The following is a 19277-nucleotide window of genomic DNA, read 5'->3' as shown; positions in this document are numbered from 1 at the left end:
GCTCTGCACACCTCCCTGACAGGAGGGGACAGCTGGGGGGGATCAGGCTCTGCTCCCAAGGAACAAGGGACAGGATGAGAGGAAATTGTCTCAAGCTGTGCCAGGAGAGGTTCAGGTTGGACATCAGGAGGAATTTTGTCATGGAAAGGGTTCTCAAGCATTGGAAGGGGCTGCCCAGGGAGGTGGTTGAGTCACCAGCCCTGGAGATTCAGAAGATGTGTAGATCTTAGGGCCATGGTTTAGTGTTGGCCCTGGCAGTGCTTGTTTTATGCTTGGACCTGATCTTAGAGGCCTTTCCCAACCTAAACAATTCTATGATTGCTTCCAATTTTGTCTGCTTTCTTAGTGGTGAAGAAAAATCCTCATTTTAATTCATTTTAAACAATGCTAATTTATTAAATGAAATAATTTATGAACAGCAATTCCAAAGGAAGTGTTCTGTGTTAAAACAGTTTCACAAGTGGTAAATTACTTTTCCCCTTAAAATCCAGTCAGGGAGAAGAGAAAGAACTCAGACAGCTTTGTTACAATTAGTTCCTGTGCCAGTGGCTCTATTTACACTTCTTCATGTAGAGCCACCATTTCCTTCTTGATGTAGTAACACCTTTACTGTGTTAAAACCTGGGGAAAATGCACACATACAAGCTACCACGGAGTAGGGAAGCTGATTCTCACCAGGTGTAAATGGCTTGAAAGCTGGTGGAGCACTGCCAAGCTACTCCAGCTGAGAATCAGCTCCACACAGACCCACTCTGAACTAGTTGGCTATTTGTGTTTCTCTTGGAATATTGCCAAGGGGCTCATCACAGTGCCCAACTGTGTTTACATCTTTGAAACACCCTGAAATTGCTGCTGTCTGGGACTACAGCTCAGACTACAGATAGAGCTGGTAGTCTTTTTGTTCAAGAAGAAAAAAAATGGGGGGAAAAGCAGCAAAACAACAACAACAAAAAAAGCACTTTAAACTTTAAAATCAGCTCTGTCTCATAAAATTAAACTTTCAAGCAAATGTGAAAAATAAAGAGAAAACTGCTGTGGGGGATAGCAATTTCACTCTTGTGGTTTATGGACTGCAGGAAAGTGAAGCCAATTCCCCATAGTGAGATTACAGGTCTCCTCTTCTACAGGTCTTAAATTAAAAACCAGCTTAATCCAAAGTGAGCTAGTTTACTGGATCAGAAGATTCAATTATTTCTGCTAAGTAACTGAACGTGAACTACTTCCTTTTAATAATATACAACTAATAATTACTGCCCAAGAAAGGACTTTCCCTACCAAGCTAATTAAACTAAAGCAATATACTTTTCAACTGCTCTCAAATTTAACTAAAGGGAGGAACATTGAAAAGCAAGTAAATGCAAATCTCCACTCGCATGAAGATATCCAAAGCCACACAAAATGTTCAGACATTACAAGAAATAGGATTTGCCCAAAATTGTTATGTTGAAATCAACACAATTTCTGGTCTATATTCAGCATACATGCATGTGTGTGTCCTGCACACTTGTACAGACATGGTGGAAGAGCTCTACTGCAAAGTGAGCTCTTATTTTGGCTTCATTAACTGCTTACACTCCCCCTGCAAGAGGTCACAGTGAAATGTGTTAAGGAACTGGTCCATATCCCTAATACACAACAGGCAAGAGGTTTCTAAAGTACTGATTTTCCTCTGTTGTGATGCTCTGTTCCAGACTCCTCAGCCCCAGGCAATGCTGAGAAGAAATTTTATTTGAGAGAAAACATTTTCTGGAATGTTCATCAACAAGAAAAGAATAAAAAAAGTGATATTCTAAACTGCTGTGACTCAAGAATACCTAATAACTAGAACTTATTGGTTTGACTGTGAGGTATTTATGGACTACAATAGGTGTAGTTCAGTCCACATTTTCATTTGTTCACATACCTACTGCAAAGTTTATATAGTTAATAACAACTATACTCGTTCAACATAGAAAATTCACTTGGAATTAACAAATTTTTATTTTCTTCCATGCACTTTTTTCAGAAATGTTAACGATTCTTGCTAATTCATTTCAGTCACTTAATTAGTATAGAAGTATTCATTAAAAAGACCTCTCCTGAATTCAGTATGATTGCTCACACAAGCAGTAGCACCTGTATACTCAGAGCTTGCTGAATGACATTCACATCTCCTGTATTTTCAAGTCATGCAGAAAATGAAAGGCTTTCCAAGACAAATTTATCACATCAAATGCACCAATTTAAGCTATTTTTTGTTGTTGTTGTTAAACAAAAGAAAAAATAAGGAGAAAAATGATCCAGTGATCCATTCCTGATGCTAAAACGGCAGGATGTTAAATCTCACTTTCTGCCACTGGAAGACCTTTCACAGTCCAGAAGTTCAGTGTCGTTCAGTTCTCCACACCACTTTCCCTGAACAGCTGAGCTTAATAGATCAAAATAATTTTGCAGGAAAAACCATGCTTATGATCTTCCATATGCTGCAGACTAAACTACAAGTGCAGTGTGGTTTTAAGTAGTTTTAGAAGCACCACTTCCAAAATGGAAAATGGCTTCTTGTAAGTATGAAAGAGGAAAAAAAATATATCCCTCCAGCATTCTGTTAAAATACAATTAAACCTGTATCTGTGTGCCTCAGACTGATGATATATTTTAACAGGAGGACGAACTTTTCTCTTCTGAACATGTTGCTATTTCTTACACATCTGTCACGTTTTACCTACCTTATACTGAATGCCTGAAAGAAAATATCTTCAGCATTCTCACCACAGTAAAACAGCCACATCAGGTAGGCTTAGATGCCAAAATTCTCTCAAAAATTTCTGAAACCTGAGATGCCTCATTTCTAAATAGTGAGTAGAGTCTATTATTCCCGTTGACTACTTTCATTTTTTTCAAGAACCACATCAAGTCTTCCTAAATTACTCACTTCTATTGCCTGCCTCAAAGTCACTAATTAAAACAACTACAAATAGTTCCCAACTTTAACAATCAGGGAACATCTACCACTTTTAAAACATATTTCTGAGCAGCCAAATCCAGCAGTCTATAATTCATCCACATCCAGGATTTCTGCATCCATCCAAACAAAACTGTAGCACAGACATGGAAAACAAACCATCTACTCAGAAATCCACTTAATCTGAAGTTTGGAAGTGTTTTAGAGGGAATTTTCCTCAGGAAACAGTACAGAAGCAAGTGCACTTCAGTTATTTGTATTTTTATCTTCTGACCAAGTGAGAGTGCAGCACAAAAATAACATAAAAGGATCAGATATTTTACTAAGAAAAACATCTAGTATGGTTTTGTCCAGTAATAAAACATTTTTGTTATGTGGAAGATGCTAAATAAGTTTTTTTATTTGAAAGGGGACATGAGAACTAAGAATTGGAATGGTCACTTTGAGGCAGAAGTTTTTTCTGTGAATTCTGGGGAGTGAAACCCACAGTGTAACACCTTGAGCTGCTGCTGCTGCTGCTGCTGCTCTATATGGAAGCCACATTCCCAGCTTGGGAGGTTTATTATGTTAAATGAAGTCAATATATTATTTTAATACAGTTTCATTTTAATTGATGTTCACCTCAATGACTAAAAATTTGTACAAGGTCCCAGAAAGTAAACATTAGGTGATTCATCACTGGCAAAATGAAAGCGTGTCTCTCTCATGAAATGAATCTATAAATCTTTGCTGATGGCAACTGAGTTCAGTGAGGAATGAAAAGCTGTTCTTGAAAAGATGGAGGAGGAAGGCACTGAAATGGAGACTTAGGCCTGGAGTTTGTGTGGAACCAAAATAGGGCTGCCTCAGTTTGGCCCTTTGCATGCTCTTTGAAACTGTTTTGATTACACATGGAAGTTACCAGCCTTTCCATGCAAAGTGCATGTGCACATGTGCACACACACACAGAAAGAAAAAAGAGAACATTTGACAAGAAGTCAAATAACAAAGTCACCTACTCTGTGATAAAACATAAATCAGACAAGAAAATATCAACTGAGATGCACAACTTGAGTAAGACCCTTGGCTGGAATAGTCCAGACAACTGCAGAACACCAAGAAAGGGACAACAGGTTGGAACCAAATTCCAGCTCTCCAGCCAAAGGGGGATGATGATTTGGAGATTAAGGTCCCTGTCAAGGCTGCTTTGGGATGATACTAATGCAACCTACATGTTGATGTTCTTTAAACTGGAAGGAATTAATCCATCTTCTCTGATGAAGCCACAGCTCATGGGATGGGCCTCAGCCAGTTTGCTAAACTCAATAAAAACACGACTTGAACAGAAAGAAACTGCTTCCCACATACCTTAACTTTCTTCCCTCAGTTCCCAATTTTGGAAAAATAATGTGGCACCAGAGCTGTTGATCCATGTGTAAACATGCCAGGCCAAATCTAATCAACGCTCCATTGGAGGGAACCTACAAAACCCCAGGAGTCCAGCCCAGGCATCTGTCTCTGCAGGACAAATGGTCACAAATGCCTTTCCAGACTGACATTAATATTTGCTCTCACATCTTCCCTGACTGGGAAATTAAAAGTTACTGGAGTTCATAAGGCCTTTAACAAAAGAATGAAGGAGGAAATGAGAACACATAGACACTAGAAAAAAAAATTTACTTCTGCAAAAAGAAAAATGAGGTTCTGTTTCACAAGAATAGATCTCTACAGAAAATTGAAGCCAAGTAGAAATGCACTCTGGATAGAGTCTGGAGGCAATCTCATCCAAAAGGGCTTCTTTAAGTTATCCAGACCAATATGTCATTTAGAATAATGAAACCGTCCTATGTTTGCAAGAGAGTTGTGATTGTCCCTTCCTTTCCCACATGGTGGAAAATGGAAAAAAAAGTGCTGAAAGAGTTAACATGCTTTCCTGCCACCTTGCATGCCTGCTTGAAAGCAGGAGGACCAAAGTTTCTCCTGCAGCTGTATACACCTGCTTACAACTATTATGGAAAGCTAGAAGAAGATCTTCTCCTTTAAAAGAAATGCTACTTGCATTTCTTTTGCACCATCAAGTAAAATATGTACTCTTATCCTGTCACAAATGCACAATCATCCACTTCTTAACAGAAAGGCCACTCACCATTTTCCACTGGATCAGAACATACACACAGTCCTTTAGCAGATGCACATCTTTTCTACAAACCTCAGAGTCCTGTTCCCATGTCCATACAAAATTTCACATGCACCTTTATAGGCATTTGTTTTTTACAGGGCATTTCTGAATAAGAACTGTAAAAGGATTAATATACAGTGGACTTGTTCAGCAAGCACAGCAGATCTTGTGCACTGAATGCATCAGGTCTTTTCGAGCAAACACAGTGTGTAATTGTGCAATTAAAATCTTTGGCAGTTACAGAAACAAGAGTGGATGGTATAGTCTATCTTCAAGCTGTGGCTAATACCAAAACTCTTACCTGCAACATAGTACTGGGAGGGAGTGATGAACTACAATAGAAGGCTGAAAATCTGTAACTCAAATACTCACTATTAAATTATTAGTATTTTTCCATGAATGATGACGTCATAGAGCTAATACCCTATCTGATAACAAAGAAAGCTGTCTGGTGACAAAGACCTTCTGCTTCAAGGGACCATCTACTGCTTGTAGTGAGTGTGATAACAACAGCAAACTCCCTGTTGCAAGGCCTTTGTTGATACCTGCCCATTTCAGGTGTCTGCCTCACACACAGTTCTAGCTCCATAGTGGGATTGACAGAATCACAGAAAGATGGCTCAAAAAGGACTTCTGGAGATCTCCTGCCCAACCTACCACTCACTACCTCTCACCACCACTAGATCTGGTCAGCCATGACTGTCTAGCCAAGTCTTGGAAACACCTAAGGGTGTTTTCTCTGCCACTTCTCTGGTGTTCCTGCTGGCTGTATTTGTACTTCTATTATATGATTTTTTTTTTTTAATTTTTTTTTTTGTTACTGAAAAATAAATGAAAACCCTCTAGAAAATGGCTTCATCCTTGGAAATCTTAACAGTCCCAAGTACTAGAAGCTTTCCATTTTATAGTAAATGTTATTGAAAAACTAAAGTCTTCTCTTTTACATTCACAGCAACTACAGCTGGTGTGTGCATAAGATTGTTTCCAGGTCTGTGAATATGTTCTGGCTATGCCCTGGGTTTTGCTGGGATGAAACCAGAGTGCATTTTCCTATGACTTGCTTTTGCAGAAATAAATCAGGGTGTCCAGCCTTTATACTGAAGAAGAGCCAACAGCTCCCAGCATCTGAGCTGTACTGAAGGAAGTGCATTAAGAAGAGCAGCGCCAGCAGGTCAGGAGTTGTGGGATCTCAGCACTTCAAGATGTCCAGTCCTGGGCTCCTCAGCACAGCAGGGACAGGGAGCTACTGGACTGGGGCCAGTGGAGGCTGCAGAGATGATTCAGGGCCTGGAGCATCTGTGGCAGGGAAAGGCTGAGGGAGCTGGGGCTGTCCAGCCTGGAGAGGAGCCCCAGCTGAGAGGGGCCCTCAGCCCTGGGTGTCCCTGTGTGCAGGGAGGGCTCCGAGCAGGGCCCAGGCTCTGCTCCAGGGCCCAGCAATGGCACCAGAGGAACGGGCAGGGACTGAGGCCAGGAGGTTCCACCTGGGCAGGAGGCAGAACTTCTGTCCTGGGCAGTGATGGAGGGCTGAACAGATTGAACAGAGTGGGTGTGGAGTCTCCTCACTGGGGATATTCCAGACCCCTCTGGACACAATCCTGTGTCCTGTGCTGTGGGATGGCCCTGTTGGAGCAGGGAGGTGGGTCCAGCTGCCCCACTGTGGTCCCTTCCAGCCTGAGCCATCCTGGGATTCTTTGAAGCACATTGCATTCTTACTGGTGCCCTGCTCATCCATCCAGATCTGGCAGCTAGCCCCATAAGCACCGTGAGAAGCATCATGCCCCTAGGCCAAACAGCTACCCATTGCAGTCAGCATTGCTCTGGATGCATTTAAAGTCTTGGTATTACCGAGTTTCTCATGAAACTTCTAATGTTTTCACACTTCTCCTCCTTATCATCTATCCTGATAATCCACTGTCCAAGATATGGTTTTTGCAAGCGCTAATTCCTAAGTAGCTGCTTTTGTGCATTGCAAGTGGCATTTCAAAATGGCTGCTCCCTGCTCAATGATAATACTTGTGTAATTAACAATTAAGACAGTTAAATTTTTTTTAGTGAGTAGAGGCTCAATCTGGCACTTGAATTCTTGCCCTTGGAGCCCAGGAGAGTTAGAGCATTGGTTTCTGAGACAAAACACTGTCCCATTTCTTCAGTGCAATTAAAAATAACCACTTGGTTTTAGATAGAAGACAAATACCAAGTGCTATTAAAAATATTTAACCACACACAAGTGGTACATATTTAAAAGACCTTAGAGACTGGCGTGTTATACAAACCAATCAAGCTCTCGTGGTTTAATTTGCAACTAAAACATTTTAAATAGAAGTATAATCTAATGTGTACGGGTTATTTATACAAATGCAGATGGCTACAGGTAAATGACACTAAGTTAATGCTGCTTGGCTTTCATTCAGACCTTACTCCAGTGTTCTCAAAGTACTTTGCAACTATTGATCAACATGTTTTATGAATGAGGGAAATCTCTAGCTTCTAATTATTTCTACAAAAGGTGATGTAAAGACAGAAGGTCAGTGCTGCAACTAGAAATGTAAAGTTTAAGTGCATATTTTTAAAGCAGAAAAAGAAAATTATTTTAGGATATTAGACAAGCAACTGCATGAAATTTTACTTTCTTATGGAGTTCTGAGACCTTAAAAAACTTTAAATTGTGAGGTTTTGACTATGTTGATAAATATTTTCTAGTGGACAAGCTTTTTAATGCTAGCTCAAAAAAAAATATTCACTATGTAAAGTTCAGCAAATTTCTGTATCTTTTTAGAGATTACATTACTATGATGTAGAAAGAAACTGAGATTGATTTCCCAGAGAGGATATGACAAACCTTTCCTTTTAGGGCAAACAAAGTATAGCAACAGAAACACCAAAGAACAGTGGTGCTCACTAGGCACAGGAGTGTACCACAGCCTGGAATCCAGCAGCAGCTAGTCAAACCCCACACAAGAACTGTTTGCCTTCCCAGGCTTTCTGACTGGTGACCTGGCTGATGGGACTCTGCATCTGCTGCCTTGAAAGATTGATGAAGGGCTGTTATTACTGCTGTTGATGTTTCCACTGGACACGTCATCAATTGGTGTGGAAACTTCATTCTGCCTTGCTGAATAGCGAGCAAAAAAGCTCAGTGTAGCTGGAAGACTTTCATCAAGACTCTCTCCCAGACGGAGAATGCAAGTATCTTCAAGAGACCTCACAACACTCAACTTCCTGGACCATAAAGGGGTGGGGAGATGATTTAGCAGCATTGTAAACATGGAGTGTGGAAGTGTAGCCATGACCTGGAGTTGCAGAAGAGATGGAAAGCGTAGTTTTTATTTGAAGGATAGATCATGGCAGATAGCTCAGGCAACTTGTGCAGAGTGACAGGATTTGTCACAAAGGGAATGTGGTAGAGCTGATTTTACAGAAACATTATTTACGGGTTAGTGGGTGGACTAAAGGTTTTCTCAACAGGTTTTTGCAGATCTAATCACACACAGAAAGTTCAAGTGGTTCTCTTTAGCCTCTACATAGTGCTACTTTATAGACAGTATTTTGTTTTAATTTCATTTTTCTAGACTTCCATGCAACTTTTGCTACTTCACTCCCTAGAAAATTATTACTGACACTGGAAGTATGGTGCCTGATTACCAACATTGCAAGGAAGACATGAGGTGGCCAGACATATTGTAAACAGAGCGTAATTACAGTATTTACAGTTCAACATCAAAATGGGAAAAGATGCCAAGTGGCATTTCTCAGAAGTTAATATTGGGACTGATACCATCTAACATCTTCCCAAATAATTTGGAAAATTAAGTAAAATGCACACTGACTGCATACATTGTACACACAAGAGGAAGATGAACTATAAAAAAGCAGGTTGGTAGGTTTAAAAAAACCAGAAAGATCTGGAAGTCTGAAAGGGAGAAAGAGAAGGGTGCATTTAAGAGAGAAACTAATCTAGACAAATGTAGAATAATAAGCTCAGACAAAATTAACACCCATCTCAAGTAACCAAATGGGAAAAAGACAATTTTCACTAAAAAAGAAAAAAAATCCAAGAGATTTCACAGTTTATTCACACTGAAAATTCACATCAGGGTATATGCATCAGGTTTGACAACTTGTTTGCTACATTTCAGCCTGATGTGATGTTAAAAGGAAGAATAATATATTCCCTTAAAACCCTGCCTTTTAAAATACATTTTTACTTATTTTAAACATGTACCAAATGCTCACAAAAGATCCAATTTGATCGCCCATCAGCAGAAATAATAAACAGGAATGGGACATTAGTAAGTGACACAGAAGCAGCACATACAAGGAAGTCAGGAACCAAAGTCCATCTGCCTTCAATACTGTCAAGGGTTCTAAGTGATCACTATGCAGTAGAGCAAAATCCATGAAATATTAAGCTGCCACTGAGTTGTTGACTTTAGAAGCTCAGCTAGACCTTGAGGAAAGCTATTACTTTATAAAAGAAAGTAAGATTCTGAGGGATATGCAATAAAAGACCTTCAGAGTTGCTGAAATAAGCTTGCTGAATTAAGTGACTACTGTACACACTAATGAACCTCCAATACTTTCTGTAGGATAGAAATTGTCAAAAGAATGTACCCTTGCGATAATATTAACCTGTAATTAAATAAATTCACCAAGGATAGAAAACATATTTTATGACACAGAAGCCCCCTGCATGGACTTTAAACAACTGTTCCTGGCTGAGAGTTTGAAGAGCACACCATCTTTTTTCCCATCATTATTTGGTTAACCATACTCACAGTACAGTACATTATTTTGTCACAGAAATGATTCATTACAAGAAAATATAAAAACTTTATCAAAGTGAGTGTTACTTTTCTTCCTAACACAGCAATTCAAATACAGCTGATGCAGACAAAATGGCTGATGTGATAGCAATCAACAATATTTTTTTTATGTATGCTTAAAAACCTGCTTACCAAGGGGAGCCATATATTCTGAATCCCCTCACCGTCACTTCAGAGTCTTGAAGATAGATGCAGTTTGTTAGAAGAGACTGTACATTTTCATAGCTCTCTGGCTTCAGCTTAGAAACAGAGGGGAAATAGTAAAAGTCCTGCTTGATTAAGTCAGCCATGAATTCCTGGTCAAAGGTCAATTCATGATTTCCTGCTATCACAATCTTGTACTCATAGGGCAGGCTACCTAAAACAGTGAAAAACAAACAAATTACTTGTTTTATGAAAAATCTGATAAAAGCAAACAGATAGACAAAGTGTTATCGGTTCCTGAAATACGCTCACATATTTGAAACAATCAAGCCTACCCCTACTACATGTTATTGTAATTCCTGCTGATTTCAGGTAAATGACATTACTGTCTTTTTCATGGCACACTATGATTTAGCATGCTTAGCATTAATGTGTTGAAATTACTTTCAACTCATCAACCTTAAAAACCAGTCTGCAGACTTCTGCTCTACTATTTACTTCTAGTTAATTGCCATTTGTGCTGCAAGTATCATTTACTGTGACAGTGATGATAACTCTTTGACAGAAATTAGGGTTCAAAGAAGATCAGCCGTAATGCTTCATAAAATCATGTCAGCTCTCTTCTCCCAGAGCTGAGGTCTTTGTCAGCCTGTACTGACACTCAGAACTTGGGTCAGCCAGAGGGGTCTGTGCCCTGACATTAATATCAAGCCTTCAAGCAAGGCATGGACTCAGTTTGGCTGTCAAAAATCCACATCCCACAGTGAAATCTCACTCTTTGCCTCTATCCCATGGCTTTTTTCCTGCTCCATTTTCTCAGTGACTTCCTTAGCTCTGCAGACTATAATTTAAAGTGACTCATGTTCAAGAATATTTTACAACCCGTATTTAGTGAAAAACCTTAGAACAACCTCCTGATGAAGGCAAGAATATATATGCCCACACACGTGGGCTCTTCCTGAGAGCAGCACTGAAACAGAAACTTTTCACCTGACTCTGCATTTGGTTATTCACTGGATTCTGCCCCTGAGAGCTGGCATTGCCTGTCTCAAACAGCTCAGCACAAACCTCCTAAGCACATCTGGAAGAAACAAAGAGAGAAACTGTGCAAAGCTGCATTCATTAGCTTTGTTTCTGCACTGTTAATTTGCATCAGGATCAAGACGGTCAGAAGAGGAGATTGGGACCAGAAAGAAATATCTTACTGAAAATTAAACTCGCCTTGCGTAACAGCAATTTTTTGGGATTTTAATTTTAGAAATGCATTGCTGATAACATAAAAATCCTTAGTGATGGCCAAGCTTAACCTGGAGGCAGGCTATTTAGAGAACACAAAAAACCAGTTAATATGCAATGGCAAAAGTTGGCATGAGTAGGACTTCAGAATAAAATGCAACAGTGTGATTCAGAGCTATGGAAGCAGAAGACGCAACAGTGCTAGCCTAAGGGAGGTGACACAGGGCTGAACTTTGCCAGATGAAGACGTGGGTAATTCTGAAATACAAGTTTCAGACACTTGGAACACCTGTATTAGGAAAGCTGATGGTACAGGTTCCAGTCTTTCCTATGGACCAAATACATATATGTCTTTAGAATATTTACCAAAAACTCTTTTCAGATATTTATAATTACATGTTAAAGGTTCAAGATTCAATGATTTACCTGAAAGGCTTCTCTGTTTAGTTTCTGAAACACTTGGCATTTAGCAGATGTGTACTCCACCTGTACAAGCTTTCTAGGTGTGTACACACACACACAAGTTAAAAATGTTATTTACATGCTGCAACATGGGGCATCTTCAGGCCTTAAAGGAATAAAGAAATCCTGTATCCCACAATGTGGTTACCAGCTCCATTTCTGTTCTGTTCGGTAAATCTTTTCCAGCTCATCTGATCCATCCATCTAGCAGCCAAGAACCTGTATGAGCTGGTTATAGTTGTTGCTTCCACTAATGTATTTATGTCATGTTGCTGTCTGTGGTTGTTACTTAGGCAAATTAGCAAATTACTCTAAATGTACAGTTACATTTATTATAGTGGCGGCCAGAGGCACTGCTGTAGTTACAGGTCTGTCAGCTTTTCAATTAACAACTGTGTTTTTGATGAGTATGCATCTCAGTTGTTTGTTTTATTCTTTCATTCCACACCAGGCTTTGGTAAAATTATTTTCTTTTCTTTGTCTCCTTAACTACTTTTTACTTTTCAAATCTTAATTTTTTTACTAACAGGGTACTTTCTGCTGCTTATTCATAGATTTAGCAATGTTTTGTTCAAACTTTGCTCCTTGGAATACTTTAGAATGCGCTTTGCTTTATACTCCGAGGGCTCTTGAATTACAAAGTCAGACTTAGGTATAAATCTTTGAAATCTTGTTCCTGCCTAGGCACTGCTGCTGTGAAGTTATGTGTAAGGAACAGATTTCTGCACAACTTGTAGCCCTGGCTTCCTTGGCTAGGAGCAGGCCATCCCCAAGGGCACATAATCTTAGAGCTGTTGTATGGCTGTGTTCCTATGCACAGCCCTAGAACAAACACTTTCCATTTTTTATCCCAACAGCTCTTGATCGTAGATAATTGAAATGCTTCCATGTTCATCAGTTGTTCCCACAGCTGCACCCAGGATGGAGTAACTGCACTCAAAAAGACTCTGCAGGGAGTCTTTGTGGCCGTAACACCCTGGCTGTGTTAATTACCACGCTGAGTTTTCAGAAACCAGCTGAACAATGGAAGTGATCTTTCTCCACCATGTGGCACTTGTGAGACCTCCTTTGGAGTGTGGGGTCCTATCTGGGCTCTTCGGTGACACAAAAGTCCCTGAGAAACTGAGACAAGCCCATCAGAGAGCAGCTAAGGTGGTTGGGATGAGAGGAGAGACTGAGATCTGAGGCTGTTCAGACCCAGAGAAGGTGCAGGGTAGACCCTGCTGCTGGTCTGCAACCACCTGAGCCTGGGTAAACGCAAGAGCAAGTCCTTCTTAGAGATGCATGGCAAACAGCAACAGGCACAAGTGAGAACATGCTACAAGGAAAGAATTTTACCATGAGGATGGTAAAAAAGTGAAGTAGGTGCCCTGAGCAGCTGGGAAATCTCCTCCCTCAAAGGCACTCAGAGTTCACCAGGCCAAGGTTCTGATCTCTAACCATGCCTGCTTTGAGGAAAAGGTTAAACTCAATATCCTCCAAAGGTCCCTTCCCTTTTTCTAGACTCCTGTCAAGCCACACTGAAAAACAAACCAGAATTTTAAAGAACCTGCAATGCTAAAACAAATCCAAACCTAATTTTGTGTTTTGATTGTAATGGAACAAGTCTATGGCAGAGGGGCAATTTGACAAGACTAGAGAGTATGTTCCATTAACTCTGGTGTAAGTTTCTCATACTATCCATCTAGCAGACGAGTAGGACTAAATCCCCAACTGATAAGCAATTAACATTTGATTCTAGCATATGGCTTTGCTGGTGGGCAGGTAGCAAACTCAGTATTAATACAGAAGCTCTGTGTATACAATGATATTAAAGAAAAATTATGGCTGTCACAGGAATCCTGCCCACATATCCAGGACAAAATTAATTCCCCAGAAAAAAATAAGGCAGGAAGCATGTAAGAAACAGATCTGCCCTTCAGGAGTGCCAAGAAACACATGCAAGAACATATGCTATGGGAGTCAAAGATGTAATTTCAAACAAATTAAAAAAAGAAGAAAAGTTATGAATTTGGGGGAAGTTACATTTTTTGTCTGATCTCTTATCTTGACCAGCCAAAACAAGGCAAGTGTTTTTGTCCAAAGTCCAGGGATCCTTCTGTTCTTGGCACCTGAGAAGATTCTGCTAAAATATGCCTCTAATCTGGCCATAAACTGCAACTAGAATCGGTTGGAAAAATTTTACCTAAATATTTTTTCTGTATTAAAATGCCACTTGGATGGAATGGGTTATATTTGGAAATTCACACAGTCTTTCTGACATTACCAAGGAAAAAAAAAATTAAGCAAAATGTCCATTTAAAATATTTTGGGGTGAATAAAAATTTCATTTCTAGGCAAAATTTCTTTTATTTTTCCCTAAAATAAGTGTTGGGGTTTTTAACTCTCATAATGTTTAAGTTGCAAGAAACTAAAATTATTTTCCTCCATAATCAACCTATATCCACTTCATCCTATTTGGATTTGGAATGAAACATTTACAAATCAAAATCCTATCAGAAACACACTGGCTCAGATTCAGCCCTGGGCTTCGGAGCTTTCTCTTTCAGGCCACATTCAACTTTTGCCTTCTGCCAATTTGGAATGGGGCTCCAAGCCACCATCCACCTCTGTCAGCCTCTGTCTTAATGTGGGATAAGAGATTTCTCCCATCCTTTTCCTTCTTCTTGGCTACATGACCCTTTATCTCTCCTGTCTTATTTTCCCCTTTCCATTTTGTAATCTCCCCTTATATGCAATAAAATGCTGGAGACACATTATCTTGCCCTTAATTTAGCAGTATTAGAAAAAGATATCTTTTTTCTTAGGGAAAATATGGAACTTGCTGAAGGTACAATGCTTTAGACTTCTGCCTATCTGAAACTGCCCAGCAGATTGAAAAGCCATTTACTATATAAAGACCTCAAAGGTAATTATGTTCCCTTGAATTTCCTGAAAGTGTCTAAGATAAATAATTCCCAATCTGAAGGAGAGGTTTCAAAGGAATGAGGCAACTTGGAACCCACAGCAGATCTATAAGACAAGATCCAAGAAGTCAGGCAGCAGTGGCTCTGCTCCCAGAACAACTCCTTACACAAAAAAATCGGCCCTAAATTTCCTCCATCAATATAATTTCTTATAATTTGGGATTAGTTTACTGTCAACAAGCTCAGGTTATCATATTTAACTTATATATAGCCAGATGTGTTATCATCTTACAGACTTTTTCACTTCATCCATGGAGTTTTTGTCAGTTTACAGCAAAGCTTCCTCAGAAAGTTTCTTAGCCTTCATTTGTTCAGGATAAGAATATGACAGCAGTTCTGGTAATATAATATGTATAGGAACATATATATTTCTTCAGCTAGGAACATCTTTGTTTATTCCTTTCATTACTGCAGATTACTAATTAAGAAAATCAACCGAACATCTAATTTTTGCATGTTTATGCACCAATTACAGAATTATTGCAGCAATTTTTTACTTCCAAACTCCAGTAGGTTCTTTTTATGGTGAACATAATTTTTACAAAATAACTTGAAGTGCTGGGGAACCATTACTTGGACTACAGGCTGCATAATGCAGCCTGCTGAGCAACACTGCCTGTTTGCTATTTCTCTGCAGCTGAGTGTTCAAAGTGGAAGTCTGTTATTAAGGGTTCATCTTGTTCTATTATCAACCAAGTAAACCAGATCAACACTGCAAATAATCCAAGAGCAAACTCATGGTGTCCATAATCCAGGCTCCTCTTGTACCAAGTGGGGGATCTTGATCAACTTTGCACCTCCTCTGAAGCTCACAGTGGTTATCAGCTCCCAACTTTGCCGGGCTAAATGCAAACCTGGACAGGCAGATGTGTTTTGCTTCTTTCCCGGTATTTTGTACTGAGCAAAATTTTTAGTATTCATTAAAAGAAGTGACAATCATGTAAGTGCCCACTTAGTGCTTCTTCCCTCTCATTTCAACCTTTTAGAATACAGCAATGAGTGATACAGTGGAAAGACTGCATAACTGTCTCAGATTGCTTTTTAGCATCTTTTTGACAGTTCTGTGTTTAAACACTGGTGCTGATGTCTGGGAAATTCACATTAACATACTTTTTGTATGGTGTGTAATCTGGAATAATACTGTAAATGAACACTCCCTCTGAAGTCATCTGTAACCTTCCAGCTCTATCCATTCTAGCATTGAAAAAGCCAGTAATTATACCAAACACTAAAACAGCAAACACATAAAACACTGCTCACGTTGATAAAACAGGATTCCTTAAAAATAGATGAAGGCAAATCAAACTAAAAAAACACCTGATTATAATCCAACTTAGGCTCTTTGATATACTGTGCTTTATACCCACCCACACACATATAATTGGTCAAAATTACTTCTAAAGGAAAAGTGGCTTCCTTTTAGCCTGGTTTATTTAATTACCCTGCAATTATGCAGAACCAGCCCAATGCATAACTAGGCCATTAGAGTAGCTGCACTGAATCAAGACAAAAGGTTACATGGATCTGCACCTTCTGTTCACCTGTGGTCTGTAAGAGATGTCTAAAAAATTGCACAACTGCAATGTCTGCCTGGACTGAACCTTCCTTTGATGTGTCCCCTCAGCTTATGGCACTTGATGGCTTGAAAATCACTGACTATGTAAGTCACAGTCCATTTTCATAACTCTGTTTGGGGGATTTTTGCTTCCTGGGATAGTTATAATCTTAAATTTTTTCTGAGGAGATATAATTCCTACCACATCTTTTCTACCCCCTGAAATATTCTAGTTTTGGTTACAACTTTTATCTGGGGACCTTGAAAAGGAAGGAGCTGGGAAAACTGAGTTAAAAAGTAACAATTAAAAAACGTTTTACACTTCCTACATGGATCTCTGTGCACGCTGATACAGATTCCTATTCAGAACTTCAGATCCCACGGAGGTGCTTTCAGCATCTCCCACTTGTCACCTTCTGGAAGGGAAGACTACAAAGAGCCGTGTGTCATGTCAGCGTACGAGGTGCACAGCACTAATAACCATGTTTAATGTTTGTGTACAGTGCTGCACAATAGGTGTTCAAAGTGCTGTGCTGAGAATAATTAATCCTCCAACACATTCATGTAGTAGGTGGATCAAGCATCATTTTCACAATTTCGCAAGGGGGAAAAATAAAGAGGCTGTCAAATCTGAAGATGACTAACTAGAATTTGGTTGCCTGTCTTCCTCAGGCTCTTTCAAATCTCTCTGCCAGAGGCAATGACAGTTCACAGACTCACATCCCAGATCTTTCCAGTTCTGTGGTTGTTCACTTCTGGGCCACACTGCCTTCCTAAAGCTACCCTTGTCTGCTAGTCTGGGATAAGACTAGGTATTTTTATTCACTTGCTCATTTGAAGGGTCAGGGATCTCGGTGTTTATGAAACCTCAGACTCAGAATCCTGGAGTTTGGGTACTTTTCAATGCATGAGTGGAAGGAGGCAAGCTCAATATTAGTACAAAGTTCAAGACATCCCCCAGAAGCTCATGGGTTTGGAAGTTGGAAATGAAGGAACAATGCTTTAGCACCTATCACCTCTACAGCTTCTCAACACTGGCACAGGAAGTCTATGTGGAAAAAAGTTCCTTTGGATCATCTTCCCAATACAGGGATGCAACTTAAATATTCCTCACAGAAGCCAGTTTAATATTCTGAAGATCCTAGGACATCCTAACTCCCCAGAACTGGAGAAATACTGGGAGAGTGCACTGCAGTGCAATTTTCCGTGTCTGAGCCTTGGATGTATAAATGCATCCAGCCACCATACATTTAAGAACAGCAGTAAAAACCAACATTTGTTTTCAGTATGCCCAGTCTTTTAAAACTGACATCTGTTCTGAATCCCTGCACAGCTCAATGTTTTTCACTGCATTTCCAAAGCCATTATTTTGTAAATAGATAATTAATGCTTAAATACTTCTTTCAAGGGGTTTCTACATTAACATAAAAATAGTGCAATTATCGATGGTCAAAATGGCATGACTACAATATATAAATTCTAATTCCTTTTGCTGCTCTGAAGCTGATTTTTTCATCTTCAACATGGTTTTAATCTGGTTTAAATGTGAGTATTGCTGAACTTAAAAATATACCTGTTAAGAGAGGAAGAAAAATAATTACTATCATTTTGCAAAGCTGAGTAGTAAAGCAAAAGTAAAGCTAAGCCTAGTGACCACAAGTTTTTCTGAAGATCTTTTTTCAAAACCTTTAAAAAGTAGAGATGATATTTATTAACAAATCTCTGATTCTGTCTACAGAATCTAATACTACAAGTTTAGATCAAATACAATTTAATTCTAGAAACAGATAATGTTCTAGTAATGCTAATTATTACAATTGGTAGATATCTTCACTCTAAATTATTTTTTAATCTGAAAAAAAATGTTATCCTTTGTGCTGAGTTTTCCTAGGTCAACTTCTGAAATGCATGTCAAATAATGTAATCCTTTTTTTTTGTCTGTGTTTGTGTGTGTACAACATGTAATAATATTTTCAGGAAAATACTCTGAAGAGCTAATTATTGTTTTCCATTACAACTGTAAGTCACTTTCTCTTTTTTTATTTCCAATTTACCTTGAACTTGAATCTTAAATAGAAAGTCTGTCTTAGAAATTGGAAAATCTCAAGCAAACACACTGAAACAATATGTATTACACAATGTGTTAGTTTAAGTAATTTTCCCAATCCATGCACAGAAGATAATTCTCAGAGAAAAGATGGAAGTATGTGTTGCAGCTTATACCACAGATCAGCTATTTAGTTAAATTTCCAGGAAAGTAACCCACAAGCTCAAAGTGACAGCGGGTCCTGGAGCATACACAATTTGGAAATTATATTACAGGCTTGAGCAAAGGGAATTACATGAACAACTGACCCAAGCAGGCAATTTTCAGTGCCAACAATATAGGAGATAAAAAATAGAGATGGTTTTGGAGTCAGTATTTGATGAGTGTACTAAGGCAGGACATATGTCTTTGTATTTGTCCTACAACATGTTTGATTGACATGCAGGTAAGGAAGGGAATAAATAACAAAACCCAAAATAATGAAAAAGCTGCAGATTATTTTTGTCTGTTTGAAATGTTATCATTAAAATCTCCTGAACATGCTGGAAAATTAGCACACATTCAAAGTCATACCATGAATTCTTATAAATCATCAGAAAGTTTCCCTGGGTTCTTGGCCTCCTGTTCATTCCTACCATAAAACATACCTTGTACTTCATCTTATTCTGGTTCTCCAAAACTGAATTTTTAAAATTGGAAGAAAAATACAGTAAGAGAACAAACTAGATAAAAAAAGGAAAAAGTTGAAATATGGTAACAGGAGAAGGGTCTATTCAGAAAAAAGAGAAGGGAGGGCAATGAGCAGGTTGGCACTGTTTGTATGCTTTGTAAACTGACTATTCATTCCCTTAATTTCCTAAGTTACCCTGAAAAATGCCATCTCATTGTTCTGTTAAAAACAGAATAATCCACAAGACCAAAAAGGAAAAGAGAACTAGGAAATTT

General features: G+C 39.0%; 1 protein-coding gene across 4 annotated transcripts in view; it reads right to left on the bottom strand.

Moving 5' to 3' along the window:
* MPPED1 (metallophosphoesterase domain containing 1) overlaps positions 1–19277 on the bottom strand; it is a 60143-nt gene that overhangs the window by 18980 nt on the left and 21886 nt on the right. For all 4 annotated transcript variants that reach the window (XM_063154266.1, XM_063154265.1, XM_063154263.1 and 1 more), the window contains exon 4: positions 10055–10280. In XM_063154266.1, the coding sequence (XP_063010336.1) occupies positions 10055–10280 (226 nt within the window). The remainder of the gene's footprint in view (positions 1–10054; positions 10281–19277) is intronic.

Source organism: Melospiza melodia, chromosome 4 (genome assembly GCF_035770615.1).
Source record: "Melospiza melodia melodia isolate bMelMel2 chromosome 4, bMelMel2.pri, whole genome shotgun sequence".
In the NCBI taxonomy this organism is placed as follows: Eukaryota; Metazoa; Chordata; class Aves; order Passeriformes; family Passerellidae; genus Melospiza; species Melospiza melodia.
This window is presented reverse-complemented; position numbering and strand designations above follow the sequence as displayed.